This window comes from Colias philodice, chromosome 21 (assembly GCF_061535455.1).
Source record: "Colias philodice isolate Cphi_HAF_F1 chromosome 21, ilColPhil1 Martin Lab GWU primary, whole genome shotgun sequence".
NCBI classification, from domain to species: domain Eukaryota; kingdom Metazoa; phylum Arthropoda; class Insecta; order Lepidoptera; family Pieridae; genus Colias; species Colias philodice.
Genome location: NC_143106.1, coordinates 3,645,055 through 3,662,951, shown reverse-complemented (window position 1 = coordinate 3,662,951; position 17,897 = coordinate 3,645,055). Strand labels below are relative to the sequence as shown.

Below are 17,897 nucleotides of genomic sequence, written 5' to 3'. Positions count from 1 at the left end.
TAAACTATGTTTAGATATTTTTGATTATACATATAAAACTGTGGTTATAATTGGTAACGATAGAAGTGAAATTAAATCAGTAAAAATTAACTAATAAACAATATAAATTGTAAACTAAATTTGTTATTTAGCTATCTACCCCTCAGCTTAAATTTAGATACAGGTATATGCAAGTAAAAATTATTTACAATTATTATCAGCATTGGGATGAATGATGAAAAATAGGTGTTTTAATTAAGTCTTATTTTACAAATATCTGCTAACAATGGTAATATGCCAGTTTTCCGAAAATCTAAATATTTATTAATAGACTATATTATATTTCACTAGATACCAGGAACAGAATAGAACTGTGTTAAGGTATAAAAACTAATTAATTAATAACGGAATTTCGTTATACAATTAACAGGAAGACATTCGTATTTTACATTTCTACATAATCTAATGCTAAGGCACGCTTTACAACCAAGTTTTAAAAACTCTAAACATTAACACATCAAAAATATTTTATTGATTTTTTCCTACCATAAGAAAACAATGTTACAAAAGATATGATTACGTATAGAGATGTATATCGACAGTCGCTTATAAATTTATTACCAAATTCCTACAAAACAATAACAAAAAGAAGCGCTTAAAATTACTCCTACATCCTAACATGTATACATTGCACAGATTAATCGATATCCAGACCCTTAAAACTACTAGTCAAAGTTGCGAACAGTCCTCTGCTTGGTTTCTTGATTCGCTTCTTTTCATCTGTTTTGAATATCTCAGATTCAATAAGCCACTCCCTGTAGTCGGTCTCCATGCTCCTTCTCTGTTCCTCGTGTAGATCCTTTACAGGTCGTAAAGGACCACCATAGTCTTCTGGCAGGTATTCTATGTCAACGACAGACGCTGGTCCTTCAGACGAGAAGTTCAGGAGGTTGTAGAGGTTAGAGTGAATTAGCGGTTTGACCAGACACATCACTTGATTGATGAAAGATACGGTATGCACCACGTGAATCTTTTTTAGACGAGCCGGATGGGCGCCCTGAAAAAAATTATGAGATATTTTATGGTGAAGTAAAATGTCCTTTGTAAACGTTTTATCAAGAGTGAGATAACTGTAAGATATCAAAATTATCTCCTAAAAAATAAACGCTATGCATTGTAGGCAATGTGGGTGTCCGTTATTTTGGGAATGTCAAAAATAATTTGAATCAACAGAAATAAATTTCTATGTTTTTTCATATTTTATTCATCTGTGCTTTTTAGAAAGCTCTCATTCTACTTACTTGAATATATTGCATAAAAGCCCGAAGCGCAGGCAGCGTAACTCTCGTCAAATGTCCCAAACTGCATCCCTTCATGTCAAAGATAACAATATATCCCTCAGAGAGTCTATCGTCAGACAGCTTGATGTCATTAAACATGCAGAACACCCGTACCGCGTCTGCGAAGCACAATTTGCTATAATCTGTGTCTGCCAGCCTGTATAGGAGGATGTGGTATCCCTCGGGTGTCAATTTGGGAAGCGCGGCCATATGCCTGAAAAGAGAAAAGATTGTTTGTAAATTTTACAAAGCATAAGACCTGGTGCTTATTTTCCTTACATTTTATATTGTTTGTTTTTGCATCTTTATAAGTACATATTTAATATGAATCCCTTATGAATCCATTTATTATAATGGCCACAGTGCCAAGTACTCTATGACCATTGACCATGAAACATAAAAATAATTATGTAGATATTTAGTAATAATTTTCTTGCAACGAAAAAGATCAAAAAGTACATCTTTCGAATGAGAAACTGTAACTATAACAGATGGAAATAGATGTTTCGTTATTATAAGAATAATTTTTATTTGATTACTATTGACGGAAATATTCTAAACAGTATGTTAAAGTACAAAGGTTCTTGTTATATTATAGAATGACATAAACTAATACATTAGAAATAATTAACAATAAGGCTTGTTTTAGTTTAATAACAAATATTGATATTTGTATAAATTAGTAAGAATTAATATTTGTATACATTATTTTCCGTATTGCACAATTATATAATAGGATTACATACTGAAACTAACACGCATGTTTGTTTGCACGCCTATTAAGTTATTTTTTATGCATACTTGAATCGTAAGCACTATTAAGTTGACAACTTCGTTTGTTTGTAGAGATAAATAACCAGATATGACGTTTTAATTAATGACTATTAAGTCTTTTAAAGTGAATCTTTTGTTATATATAACAATTCAAATTAATTTAATTTATATTTCATGGTTGTCCAAAACTAGCTTACCGCCCGCGGCTTCGCCTGCTTTGTCTAAAACCTAATAAATTATTTACTAAAATCTTTCTATTGAATCACTGTATCTATTAAAAAAAACCTCATTAAAATCCGTTGCGTAGTTTTTGAGATTTAAGTATACATAGAGACATATGGACAGAGAAAGCGACTTTGTTTTATACTATGTAGTGATGTATGTGATGTACATTACATATTTTGCCATTGTATCATTACCATTGTATAATAAATTATCAAAACTAAAAGAGTCTCTCAATAAGACTTAAATTGAAAAGAAAATGTTGTGTCATGAGCATTCGCAATTGTTTGAGTTACGGTGCATCTACAACAAACGAGCGAATGCTCATTCTAATACACACAATTTGTCAAATTATTTTAGTATAAACAGATGTAGAACATTCTTTCGTTGTTCTTAGTGCGTTCGAAAGATTCTTTGCAATATTCTAATACGGAATACCACTGAATACGAGTTTTCGTTTTAAACATTTGATCACGACAGAAAGCTCTTGCTCTAGCTCTAGCTCTATATTCGTTTGATGTAAATGCACCGTTATCTATGACATTCGAACTTCTTTCAAATAATCTCTATTCAATAATTATTATTCTGCGTATTTCTATTTTCTACAATCTACCTAATGCAAGGTACCTTCCTAATTTCTAATATACGCCTTAATTACGAAGTTACATATCTTAATTCCTAAGTATTATCACACCCCGGACACTCCATACAAAATGATCGTTTTGACAGTCACACTGTAGAGACTGCAAATGTGTGTGTTAACGCTTTATGGTTGGCACATTTGTGACTAGCGTAAAAAAAATTCGCGTTTTTCTGATGAAATACATCCGTAAACAGTACAATATCTAACCATTTTCTACGAAAAACAATAATCACAAATCCAAAATAATAAAATTACTTTAAGTCAATTTGATTAATGTTGTCAATCTTCGTTGCGTATCGTCCTTGCAGAAAAATATGGCCCATTTTATGTCTGATCGTGCGGGGGTGAGGTAAGTTTAATTTTGGCGGGAGGCGGAGAGTGTCCGTTCTGTAGCGTTTAGCTACTATTATGTATTCTGTGGTATTATTGACTAAAATGACTTATATGCAATAAGCAGTAGTTTTGTTGCGGTTTTCTTACATCCTTAGTAATACTACGTAAGCAGCTTATTACAAAAACATATAAACTAGAGCTCATATTTAAAATTCAATAATTTGAATTGAATGGAACGAAAAGAATTAATACGAAAAACAAAGTTTACCCAAATGCTAAAATTGGAATGGATATAAAAAAATATCAACACTACATATTACTACGACTTTTACTTCTACTATTAATATTCTTTTTAACTTCATAGTATGTATTTGGTACTACTTATACGGGTTAGCCGTTAGATTACTACAACAATAAAATTAATTTTAGAAACGTCAATAATTTTCAGCTAATAAGTTACAAATTAAAAAAAAACATTAGTGCCACGTGTGCACAAGCGTCTGTAGCTATACATATTTTTTCTAGGATCACTTTACGTATATGTCGCTTTGACCTTAAAGAATTAATTGCTATTTCATTAAAATTTGTCTTTGTTTTTGTCTTTATGTACAAAGTTTCGTCTATAATTTCTTTGTCCATTGAAAAAATGGGTATTGGACATAGTGATTATTTGATATTTCATATTAGGCATCATCTTTTAGGTACGTGGGTACTGGGTATATCAACATTTTTTCCATAATATGAATAAAATAAAATTATTACTGCCAACTAAGAAAACAGAATTTTCGAAATAAAAAAAATAAAGTCTAAACTCTAAATATATTTTCTAATAGTTAAAGAAAACTTACGCAATATCCAAAATCACTTGATTCTTTGGCATCAATGGGTCGCGATTCGAGAAAAGGTCTGGGGTATTGTACCGTAAAGTGAAGTAGCATTCAATTGTGTCCTGGGTTTCCTTCACTTTATAATAGTTTGAGTGCAGGAAAAGGATAATAAATTCATCTGATATGTATGGCAGGTGCGGCTGGCTCTTCATCCTGGAAGTAAATATTTTTTGAATAAATATATTGTCTCTCTACTATTGCTATAATTTTTCTAATATACCTATTCTGCATCTACCTATGCTCTACTGACATTCTAGTTCCAGCAAAAGCTACATCAATTTTTATTTATGCTATCATTTAGCCATAACAAAAAAAAATTGGTTGTCTGTAAAGTCGGTTTACTGACGATAGTTGAACGTGACAACGTCCGATTGTGCTTCTTTACGCTCGTTCCGCGCTCTCGGTCGCACTTCGAGCCTTACACGGAACGCCTCAGAGCGAGGTAACGCCGCATGAGTCATCATCTCGTGCGTGCAGCTGGCTCTATCGAATTATAAGACGTTGTCACGTCAAAAAAATAAAAATTTTATAGTTAAAATTGTTGTTTTTGCGTTGTAAAATTTTAGTTAAGGGGAAAAGGAACGGCGTCACCTATATGGTAATGTGAGTCGGAATAACAACTAGCTAATACATTGATAAATAACCAATAAACCGTATGTTTTTCTTTTTGTTAATATCCAATATACATTTTTTTTAATAAGCGTATTTAATGACAATTTTTAATTTTATATTATTCTTCCGTGTCGTTAAAAAATTCTCATAATTTTATGGCTTAACAGCGTGTCCATTTGGAGCTATTTTTCACCTTTGTTTACGTGAAGTAAAATTATTAGCTCTTACGCTGTGTTAACAAGATTAACATGGCAATTAGCTTTGTTGATATTAACAGCAGCTAAAAGCTTCAACTGTAGATACTATAAAATAATTATTTCTATATAATTATCAAATTGTTTATGGGTCAATCAATTTTTAAAGGTCCCGATCATAATTTTCTCGTATTTTTTTTTTTAATTTAATTTTCAGCATTTTACTATTTCATTTAGAAGATAATTCTTCGTAGATTAAGATTATATAGGCAGCAGTGATGTTGATTACATACATTTGTGGATTTAACTTCACGAACCGATCTATTCACGGGAAATAATGTCCTTTGGACAACTTACACAATAGTACTTTTTTAAATGTTAAATTCCCTTCAGAATTAAAATAAATTCTTCTAATATTAAATAATAAATAATATTTTGATATTTGTTCTATTTACACCCAAAATACGAAATATTTTTATTAAAATTGAAACCAATGATGTCTTTTGAACAACCAAACAATGTTTCATATATAAAAAAGTTTCAGTAAAGCGGAAATAGTGATATTTTTCACAAAAAAACTATTAAGGCGAGCTTGTTACGTATCGTATTATTGATTTTACTTAATTAAAATGAACTGATTCTCGATATAACTGAATGAATGAAGTATAATGTGATTTTCATATGGGGACATCTTAGTCGTCTTGATTTTTGAAATGTTAAAATTACAATTAAACTAGACATAAAATTGCGTAATAAAAATGTGTTCCCGAAACAGCCGAGTAATAAACAAAACATGAACTATTTAACTGTTAAAGTATAAGTTTTATATAATTATTGTCCTAGGGACAACCAAATTGTCCATGGTACAACCACTTTGGTTGGCCAAGTGACTGGTTGTCTGCGGGACATTTTTAAAATTTTGACCCGCCAAGCAAATACTATTGCTATTTTATATATTAATCTCAGCTCACACTAAATTATAGACGAAAGCGCATCTCGTGTAGTATAATTGATAACAATGACTCAAGTACTTATGTTTTAATCACAGTTGTCTGACGGACTGACAATAAAGCCACCCCACACTCACCAACGTTGCTCGGACGACTGTTGCCGTGATTTTATACAAATCAAAATGGCGTTTGAGCCCGACAGTTAATTATTGTGTTTATCTTGTTGTTTAGGAATCTACCGCGCCATCTGTGTTTTGTTTTCATAACTAAATTACGGTTGTCTGTGAGACCTGTGCCATGTAGATGATTTATGGGGACAAAAGTAAAATGCCTGAAAATCGTATTATATCCAATAAAAAAAAAATTATTTGTATGTTTTTATGTCAATAATCATTAACTGAAACAAGAAGTGTATTTGGTATTTATGGTCGTGATAGTATGTGTTCGTGATGCGAAGTTTGTTAATGCATTGTAGCTTGGGGACAAATGTGATAGTACTGGAAAATTGCATTTAGTCTCTGGACAACCATGAAACTACGCACAAATTAATAAAACAATTAAAATTTTGTTTTGTTTATGTTAGAAAATATTAAAAAGAATATAATTAAAACCAATTTAACTCTTTATGATTTCATGTTTATTAATTATCGTTCAGGGACATGATGCGTGTACCGTCGGACCATTAAAAGTTGATCGACCCTTATAGTACAATGGAGACATATTATGTAGGTACAACAAACGTTTTGGTGATTTGGCTAATAAATTACAAGTTCTGAGTGAGTATAGAGGTAACAACTAACAACAAATAAGGTTTCTCATCGGTTTTTTGTAAGACATAAAAAAACGCAGTACTTAACCCGACCAAAACGTGTTCAAAGACGGCCTTCCAAGTTGGAATTCTAGTTAACACAAATAAATCTGGTTATAGCAAGGTTTTTGCTGATATTTACTACGACTGTATGTAAAAAAAGGAAAATAACACGTAAATAAACTACGATAGATATCGATATGTTTATTTAATAGGCATATACCTACACGATGAATATATACCATCTTGCTGTAACTATAATAAATCCCGAAACTTTACAAAGTAAAACCCTTTGGTCTAAAAGACAATACAATACTGTGAAAATTCAAACCATCACAACATTAAATTAATTTAGCAAGTATTCGCAGTTTTCCTACTTGTCTATCCGGAGGCATAATTTTTTAACGCATTTTAAGCATTGTTGACATTTTCTTGCACCTTATAAATTGGGTTCCGTTGGCCTTCATGGTCAACGATTTTCTCACAAAATAAACTTAGTTCATTGTTCTTAATCATTCGGCTCTTATTCAATAATATGACGATATTTATACAAACACGTTTATCTTAAATTACATCGTGTCAATTTTGGTAATCAGTGTTTTTATATCGTAGCAATGCTCACGAAAAAATTCAAGAAGGTAACTTAAATGTTCAAATAACAATCACTTTTTCAGAGAATTCAGTTATCTCTCCAATATATAATATAAGCAATCCCTATGTTTCTAAACGTATTTAACGCTCTAACAACAGATATGAATTTATATTCATACTTGGAGATTGGCATGGACGGATGGATGGATTGGCATTTTTACCTAGATGAAATAAAAGCTTATAGCAAAAATATATTTTGCGGCATTAAATGAAGTCATATAAGATTGCTTGTAAATTAACACCGTTATAAATGTGACACCCTTTAGTAAATACATTCATACAAAAGCCATTTATTGCAATACAAAGACGTTTTATTAAATAGTCATTATATCTGGAGAAAGTTTAACGGACATTCCATTCACTGGCTATTTGCTCTGTCGGTTTCTCGCTGTAGGTACTCGTATGATGTTAACTGTCCAATAAGTATTTATATCTACCTATACTTACTAATATTATAAAGCTGAAGAGTTTGAATGTTTGTTTGAACACGCTTATCTCAGGAACTACTGGTCCGAATTGAGAAATTTAGATAGCCCATTTATCGAGGAAGGTTAAAGACTATTGGTAGGTATATCATCACGCTAAGACCAATAGGAGCGAAAGACAGCGGCAAAAACACGGGGCACAGCTAGTATGTTATAAAGTTATTAAGAAGAACATAGTAATAAACAGATATGATTCGACAAAATTGTGACACTAAAAATAGAACGTACTGACAAAAAACAATAGATTATTCATAGTAGAGCTTCGCTGATAGAACGTCGCGTCGTGGTAAGATTCGAACCATTATTATCAAAATAGTACAGTAATATACATATAATAATAGTATAGTAATATATATGTAAGCCGAATCACAGATAATATTATACCATAATAGTAGTCTATATGCCGAATATTTCAATAATTATTCATACTTATAATTTTTTAAAAACGGAACGATCTGAAAATTCAACAAAATATTCTTACCATTCCCGTATTTCTTGGATTTCATCATCATGCCCCTCTGGAAATGGCTTCAATCCATATAAAAAGGGGTGCGAAAACTTCGTCGCCGCCATCTTTGCGAAGGCACCCTTTCTGTAAGAAGAGTTTAAAAATAATTATCAATTAAATCCTTAAAACAACATCTAATTTTTTTATTCACAATATAATTCGCAATTAGATAAATAATTTTAAATACAAGAATAATAAAATTGAGATACACGATTAATTATGAAATTAACATGCTTAGTATGAATTAAATTAAACACATTGACAATTTAAGATTAATGTGCCGTCGATTAAACAATATTTTCGTTAAAAGTTTTGCATAACAAATCGATTAGTCATATATATATTTATTATTTAGGAAGGTTTTTGTACCATTAATAAAATTTCATTAACAATTTTTATTGCAATAATTAAAAATCTAATTTCGATTACTAAACAAAAATCCTGTATTACCTAACGTAGAAAACTCATACAAAAACTCAAATCATTATATAATAGCCAAATTAAGCTAGAAAAATATTTTAAACTAGATTTCCGCCCGCGGCTTCGCCCGCGTTTTCAAAGGAAAACCCGCATAGTTCCCGTTACTGTGGGATTTCCGGGATAAAACCTATCCTATGTGTTATTCTGATGTATAAGCTATATTGTGGTAAAGTTTCATTCAAATCCATTCAGTAGTTTTTACGTGAAAGAGTAACAAACATCCATACAAACTTTCGCCTTTATAATATTAGTAGGATAGGATTACGTTTAACCTAAAGCCTAAAGTTTTGAAAGATTGGGCTTTTTTTATTAAAAAAAATGGGTTAAGTATAAACGAGTGGGTTTTCTAATATGTACAATAAGGTCGCTGTGCTGTGAAAACCACAACAGGTTGCAATGATTAGCACCATTAACACGTTCGCTGCGGCACAGATATATCTGTACTTTCCATTACTGCGTTACGGGTCGTTTTAAACCTTGTCCTATACCAGAGATTGTGGCGGCACGAGGCATATTAAACCCCACCGCCCGTAGGAGACCAAAATCCTTTTTTTGGCGCCAAATAAGACAAAGTGTGCGGCTTTTGTCGTGATTATTATTAACAATGAGTTCATTAACCTAAATCTACCGCCGCCCGTGGTTAGATTAGTTAGTTTAGATTCTATGGGTAAAATAAAATGTGGGGTCTGATGTACCCCATACCGCACTGAACAATAGCAGTTTTTCATATAATTTAGTGATGGGAAAAGAAATATCGATTTTATTTAATTGTATTTATTTATCAAACTTATGGATGTTTTTTATTAAAACAGGCCAAACCAGAATATTGTTTGCAACCAGTGCATTCTGTGAGAATTTCCTTTACTTTTTTGTCGGCCTCACGACTTGTTAAGAAGGTGCGGAGTTTTTCGTAACATCCTACACATCTCCTCTTCTTTGATCCCTTTAAGAGATGATGTGCCTTGTTTGTTGGCTTGTTGACTTAGGCAAGAGTTAAATTTTGACGAGCCATACACCAATTGCCGGGTGTTTTGGATTTGCTGCTAGTTGATTCAATGAACAAACACACTAATAGTAATCATGATTATCAACCTATTTGAAGAAAGTTACTCAACATGTCACATTCACCTTTCTATTAACGATATTTATTATAACGAGTAGTTAGGATGTTTGAAAATTACCTGTATCCACATTCAGGTCCTTCTTTGTAAAAGCTTCAATAAGTTGTTCCACAAATAGTCTCGAATGCGTTGAATGCTAACCGCGTGAAGCTAGCTTAAGGTGCGGTACGAGGTGCGCGATGGTACGAGGTGTTCGCAACCTCGTTCCGCACTGTGTTAGAATTTTTATTTGTTCAGTGCGGCACGAGGTCTAAGAAACCCGGTATTAAGGTCGGTATACCATTGAACTAGGAATCAATAGCACATCTCAGATATATAGATATCACTTTCCTACACTGAACCAGATGGAAGTTATGCCTCCCGCACGACAGAGAAGTTTAAGTTTTTTCCTACCGCTATAACGACGAGACACAGACAGGGTGTTTCAAGCCCTGTTTCGCAGCGAACGTGTTAAACATTAATTTGTTTGACGATGGATTATTTTGAGGGTCATAGACCCTGCGATTTTATTTTGAATGTCAGTTATTAAGAGATGTGGTTGTGATCATTAAAATGAAGTAGAAATTTAAAGTAGGCTGTATTTCTCAAAGGACATGAAATGCCCTCGGAAATCCTTATACACCTAAAGTAAATGAGTACTTAAATTTATTTTAAAGTATGTTAATGATCTGATACCTTTTAAGGTACATATATCTTTAAAGGTATTAATTTGAAAAAATGTGATTTATATCTATGTCGTGGCCATATCGTAGATTTGCTCATTTCATGAAATGGCCAACATAGTTTGATCAGATCGTTAAATCGTCAACGTTTCACGATTGATATTAAATAACAAAACGGCTTGGTCATTTTCGGTTTGATAATGAATATTAATTTAAACTTTTGGCTAACGTAAGTATACGAAATTCGTTCCAAGTCATACTTTCTTTTCTGCCCATTATTTATGACCAATAAATTATTGAATCATCCAACACGTGCAGAAACACGAAATAAGTACCTACATACTAACTAAATTAGGGTCTGCTTCAATAAAACTAGAATAACACCGGTTCAACAAGCAAACTAATATTGGGCAATAAGCAAAAATATCACTTTTTAACACGAAAATGCAAGTAACCGTCGTAACAGAGAAAACTGGTTATTACGGTGCTTGAATTCGTATATCGTATGATGTTACAAAATAACCAACGATGCGTGTTTTATTTTCATGTAACGCACGGAACATATTTCCACTAATCACCTGATAATTGCTTCAGCTAGAATATCTACTTGCGAATAGAACTCTAGTTGCCAAAATCCCGTTACGATTACGGACATAGAGTCCGTTTTAGAATATAATTCAGAGCAGAATATAATCTCATAATAATGTATCAGTATCAATATTCGAACTCTACTTCTCACCTAAAAGTTATCACATTTGAGAATAAAATTATGGTAGAGTCACAATAATGTCGTATCAATATTCAAACTCTACTTTGTGATTTGTCATCCAAAAGTAATCACATTGAGAAAAGAATTGTGATAGAGTCACAATAATGTCGTATCAATATTCAAACTTATTTCTCATCTAAAATTGTCACGTTCGAGAGTCAAGATAATGCAGTAGCAACATTCGAGCTCTTCTCTAAATACAAACGGTGATTCTAATGTAGGTATGCTATCGAGAACAAAATCTTTATGGTAATTATTACGGTAATTATTTCTCTTTTTCTCGCGCGAATTATCATCATGTCATTCCAACCTTTTTTTTCTAAAACTTGACAGTGTACGATACAAATAATATATTACAATGTCCAATACATTTATATATGTAGATAAAGTGTAGATATATATATATATATATATATATATATATATATATATATATATATATATATATATATTTATATATATATAGGTATATATATGCACAGTTATATGTAATACCAAATAGATATAAATAGATATACTTAATTGTAATACAGTAGTTTACGTAAATGCTTGTTAAATGTACGATATATATTGAATATACTTAATAAATTAAACTCGAAGCATATTTAAACACGTAACATACAAAGGATTATATTTAATCGTAACTAAATGCATAAATTGTTCATTGTTGTATTTCTAAAAAGAAATAAAATTGGTAATCAAGAACAACTTAATTACAATACAAATTACAAAATATGTATTTGGACCACCCCCTTTAAACACGAAGTTCCCGTATATAATTATACAAAAAGATTTAATTTGTATAACAGACCCACCACAGTTGTATGCATGCCCTTATATTTGCCCGTCGACCGTCAAAACGTGCGCGCAAACACCTCACTTTCTTTAGAGAAAGTACTGTTAAGTTCGTCAGAATACTGTTGACTTTGATCCAATGTTTATTCAACTTTGACTTCGCAACTTTAGAGTTATTGTGTCACCAGACATTTAACCAACATTGTTTTTTTATTATTATTTTAACAAGACATAACTACATACTAGATACATTTCTAGGATCCAAGACATCAGCCATGTTGGATCTCCTGTAATTCTATAACGTTCTACACTTGATTATTATTAAAAAAAAAAGATATGTGTATTTCTTTATTTAAACTATTTGGCTCTACATAATTAATAACAATTGATTGCTCTAAAGATATTAAAAACAGTAAAAAAACAATCAAAGCTCATGTTTCCACGCAAATTAATTATAATTTTATATTATCATTTATTATAATATATATACTACACCTAATCAATATGCAATGCCCTTTTTGCCACAAGCATGAATAAATAATATTTCTTTTAAAGAAAGTACGACCAACAAAATTTTTCAAGCTTCGAGCTTACAAATTCCGTCTTTCTCAATGTTTGTTTCCTTTTACAAATAAAATTATGATAAATGTATTTCTAACAAATTACATATTATCCCTTTACAAGTAAATACTTCTCTTTATTTCGACAACCATAATCTTTGTCTATGCATTGAAACTAATAAGGCATTTTTTTTAAATTAGTTTCAGAAATTGTCTAGATATTAGCCGGCACATCGCACTACATAATAAATATTATATTATTAAATTGCTTTGTAAAACTGTACCTACTTGATGTTCATGTAAATTATGTATTATATAAAATTTTGCATAAATACAATATTTGATAAATGTCTAAACTAAATTGTAAGTACCCACGTAATTTATATAGGTACCTATAAGATGCCTATATGTTTTTTTAGTAATCTGCATGTTATGAACTAATGAATAAAATTTTTAATTTATTAAAAAAATGTTTTAATCACATTTTTTTTGTTTCAAATTAAAATTCTAGCTGTATTTTTTATCTGTATCATTATTATTTTGTAAATTTATACCGTTACTAGCGGTCCGCCCCGGCTTCGCCCGAGGTACATATGAAAAATAGATGTTGGCCGATTCTCAGACTTACCCGATATGCACAGAAAATTTCATGAGAATCGGTCCACCCGTTTCGGAGGAGTATGCAGACTAACATTGTGACAGGAGAATTTTATATATAAGATTATACACTTATATTACAGAGCATATCCGACATCTATTAACGAAAACTAAAATAGAAGAAATCGTGAAAATAATGAAATGCAGTTTCAATCAAAGCCCATTACTTAATTTGAGACTTTATTGGTCTCAATATCAACATTGAGGTCAATTACCGTTGACAGATACTGCTTACTGGGTATTCTGAATACAGATTAAAATTGCCAGTGATAAAAAAATGCGATACGAACTTTCAAGGTTTGAATAAACCACAAGCTATGCAGATATGCATTGTGAACAGTAAATATTAAGAATAAACATGACGATATATAAAAAGAAAGGACAATCTCCATCCCAAATACAAGTTCGCTTTCACAAAGACTGATTGTTAATATTTTCATTTAAAAAAAATATTTCATGGTAGAAAATATTGTATTGTAATTCAAGATTCTGTATTAATTATTATGTAACTATATTCATTACCGCAAAAATTTGTACTTCAACATCTATATATATTATTTTTTAACATAGCTTAATTATTTATTCTTATTTCTCATAAGTTGAAATGGACTTAAGACCAAACATATCTGGGGGCACGGTAGTGCCCCCGCCAAGACGAGCCAAGCGACTACGCGTACGGGCACTACCTACCTTTTCTCGAAGCGCTTCGACGTTTTTTTGAACCCTCATAACTTGGGTTTGGATTATGCTACATCAACAAAATTTTCGGGATATATTGTCAATAGCGGATTTATTGAACATATTAAGTTTTAATTACATTATCAAACTCAAACTCAAACTCAAACATTTATTTATTCAATTAGACTTCTTAAAGAAGCACTTTTGAAACGTCATTACATATTTTAAAATTTACCACCGATTCGGAAAGCAGTATCTACGGAGAAGAACCGGCAAGAAACTCCATAGTTGCTCTTTTAAATCATGTCAGTTTTACAATTTTACAAAATACATATGTAACAACATATAAGTATTGTAATAACATGCCAAAGAACTGTCCTGTGGTTTTTACGCGACAACCCTCCATGGGTTTTTATCGTCCATATATTCCTGAATACTGTAGTACGCTCTCTGAACTAGTACATTTTTTATATAAGTTTTAAATTTAGAACTACTAAACTCTTTAATATTATGAGGAATTCTATTGTAAAAGCGTATACCTTGACCCATAAATGAATTTTTAACTTTAGCTAATCGGATAGCTATCTTTTATACTTCAGATTTTATTTATATCTAAAAAACGCTAATTTCGTCACTGACTCACTGATGATCATCAAAATTCTTAAGGTATTTCCTAATGTCCTAGAAAGCTGAAATTTTGTATGTAAGCTAGTATTAGCACACAAACAACAAAAAAATTATAAAACTTGTAACTTTCATCCCCCAACCCCTTAAACTAGGGGATGGGAGTTTGTATGAGACCTGTAATTTTAAATTAAATTTTGATGACGCTAGAGGTCTAATCTAATAATCTAAAACTTGGTTCCCCTAGATATATATATGTATAGGTACTCCTTGTTAAAAAAAAAAAATGTTACAAACAACCTACAAAAATAAATGAAATCCCACCAAAAACATTTTCATGTAAAATGTTGCCAAGACGAGCCCATATGACTCACACTGTCAAAAAGTTATCAGATCTCATGTAGAGCCAAGCTTCTAACACTACACGCCCTAACTCTACAAGGCCTAACTTCACAAACTCTACACCTTAGTCAAAATATGTGGCTTGGCCGTTCGTTACTACAAGAACTATTGTATAACACAAAAGTAATGAACAGTGAATTAATTTTTCACCTTACGCCGATGTGAATGTAGCGAAATGGCCAAGCCACATATTTTGACTAAGGTGTAGAGTTTGTGAAGTTAGGCCTTGTAGAGTAAGGGCGTGTAGTGTTAGAAGCTTGGCTCTACATGAGATCTGATAACTTTTTGACAGTGTGAGTCATATGGGCTCGTCTTGGCAACATTTTACATGAAAATGTTTTTGGTGGGATCTATATTATCTATGTTATGCATCTGTATATCTACTTAAAATATGCTGGTTCTAAGTCGTGAATATTAATTGGTAGTAAATAGAAGGTAAAATATAATAACTAATTGTCAATACAAAACGTAAATGTCGAATACGCGTTAAATAATAACTGCGCATCAATTTTTCGTTTATTTTGAAATATTGATATACAGTATGGTTTTGTTCGTTTCTCCATAAACCTGATTTACAAGTTTACATACAGGCAGAAATATTTCAAGAGTGAATTTTTTAATTATAAAATTAATGAGAGTTTTTGCAAATTAATTATTTTTCACATAAGCTTTTATCTTTTATTTACCTACTATCCGACGCTTATACACTAATCAATTTGCCCGATTATTGTTAATTTCCTGACATATTTTAATATGCTACATTTTATTAAAAGATCACGAAGCGCTATCTGAAAGTGGATTAACCCGCCTGTTATTTTTACAACATACGTCTTATTTCATAGTTACTTACTTCTCACATTCAAATTTTTGTGTCTAAATTAGGTAAGATACTAATAAAAAAAATTAAAGTTTATATCGATTTACAGTAATATTTATGTAGCTTTACACCTGCATTGCCAATAGTACGAAGAAACCTTCTCGTATTGATAAACTACTTAAAACAGGTTTAACATGGATGCCACTATCAAAGTTAACTGTTAACTAATTTTATATTATCTCGAAATCTGAACTCAAATTATGTACCGGTATTCCATGTATGACGTAGACTCTAACTATGCCATGACATTGCATATTCCTTGAATAGGCATTTATAATTTCACTGCAAATATTCGTAATATGATATTCTAGTTATATAATGATAATCTAATATGCTCATGGCCCTCGATAACACGTGAGAATAATGAAATTATGCACGCACAAGACTTAAATTTCAAACAAATTTGTAATTATTTATTTAAAAACATTTTCTTTCGTATCCGCTGTGAGTAATGAAATCCAACTTTTAATTACTAGTTAATTGGATTATTTCCCTTATTTTACACTAGATAAGAGTAATATTTAGGTACCACTTTCATTTATAGCCTAATAGCTTCGTCTAGATCTAGATAGAAGAAAAAGTGCTAAAACTTTTGCAATTTCATGCCAAGTTATTGCGTGCAGAATTGAAATCGTTATGCGCTTTTACATTTTTAATGTGTTGTATAAAAATCGTTCAATCGATATTTTCTTAGACCTTATATAATAATAGAATGCGAATATGTGAACATATATGCAATATATCTATTTCTCTTTTAAAAACAAACTCAATACTCATAATGGGACATATTATGTACATAGGTACTCTACATTTGCTCTACAGTCTACCGATACTATATTTAAGCTATACCTATCTTTAATGCACGTAAAAATCTGCTGGGTCCACTGTATTTCTTTCTCTAATAGTAAACGCTTATCGGTTTGATATAGTTTATATAAACTGTTATTTAACGTATTAACTTACTAATGACAATAATAATACGTACATAAAATATAATAGAGATATTAAAGACCAACTAGAAATCAATTTTCATTACTGTTTTCTCTCATTAAAAGCATTGTTCAAATCGAATAGATGTTATAAAAAAAACTTATTAAATAGAAATAAGGTCGAGTATCAACAAAATGGAGCACATTTCAAAGAAACGAATCAAATGAAGCTAACCGTACAAACGCCGAAACAACATAACGGTGCAACCAGCTGATATACTCTTGATAAAATTATGCTATAACGTATTTTATTTTACAAGCATGTAATATGATTCATATGAATGAACTCGTAAAATTAAATGATTCTTGTATGAAGTACCTATGTAGTAAGAATATTTATTTATTTAAGTAATAATTACGGGGGAAATTAATTTTTAAATATTCCAATTAGTTACTTCAATATAAAGAAATCGGCCAAATAATTAGCTACAGTACCTATAAGTAAATAAAATATATACAGTATTTTAAGGAGGTCAATTTAAAATGTTATACCTATTTCATAAATTTCACTTTACAATTCAATTGAAAACTAATTAAAAATATATGAATAAACATTTCAAGCGTAGTGACTAAGGTGTTTACGAAATATAAATGTATTTATATGGAAAAGCAACAAAGTTGACATATTTCTTGCAACAATTACATGCTAAAAATTCTTATAATTGCTAAAATGCTTACTTTTATAAATCCTGTTGCTAAAATCACTAACGGGACCAACGGAAGGCACACGCGGTTCACGTTTCGCGGGACTGGAGCCCAAATCGCGACTATCCACAGATAACTATATACCAGTCAGAGACGACTGTCTTTGCCGGCTACCAGCGGTCTTGTGCAACTCCACGTTAAAAAGGTTGACTTTCTAACTACAAATTGGCGAATCCATCAAACAGGTGCGGT

General features: G+C 31.2%; 1 protein-coding gene across 1 annotated transcript; it reads right to left on the bottom strand.

Moving 5' to 3' along the window:
• Positions 1-327: 327 nt before the first annotated feature.
• On the bottom strand, positions 328-17,835 carry LOC149478786 (retinaldehyde-binding protein 1-like). Its single transcript, XM_089708710.1, has 5 exons — positions 17,679-17,835; positions 8,360-8,470; positions 4,140-4,331; positions 1,281-1,533; positions 328-1,036 (listed from the first exon to the last, which is right to left on the bottom strand). Exons 2-5 carry the CDS (start codon positions 8,449-8,451, stop codon positions 677-679), a joined length of 897 nt encoding a protein of 298 aa, XP_089564836.1. The 5' UTR covers positions 8,452-8,470; positions 17,679-17,835; the 3' UTR covers positions 328-676.
• Between the last annotated feature and the right edge of the window lie 62 nt (positions 17,836-17,897).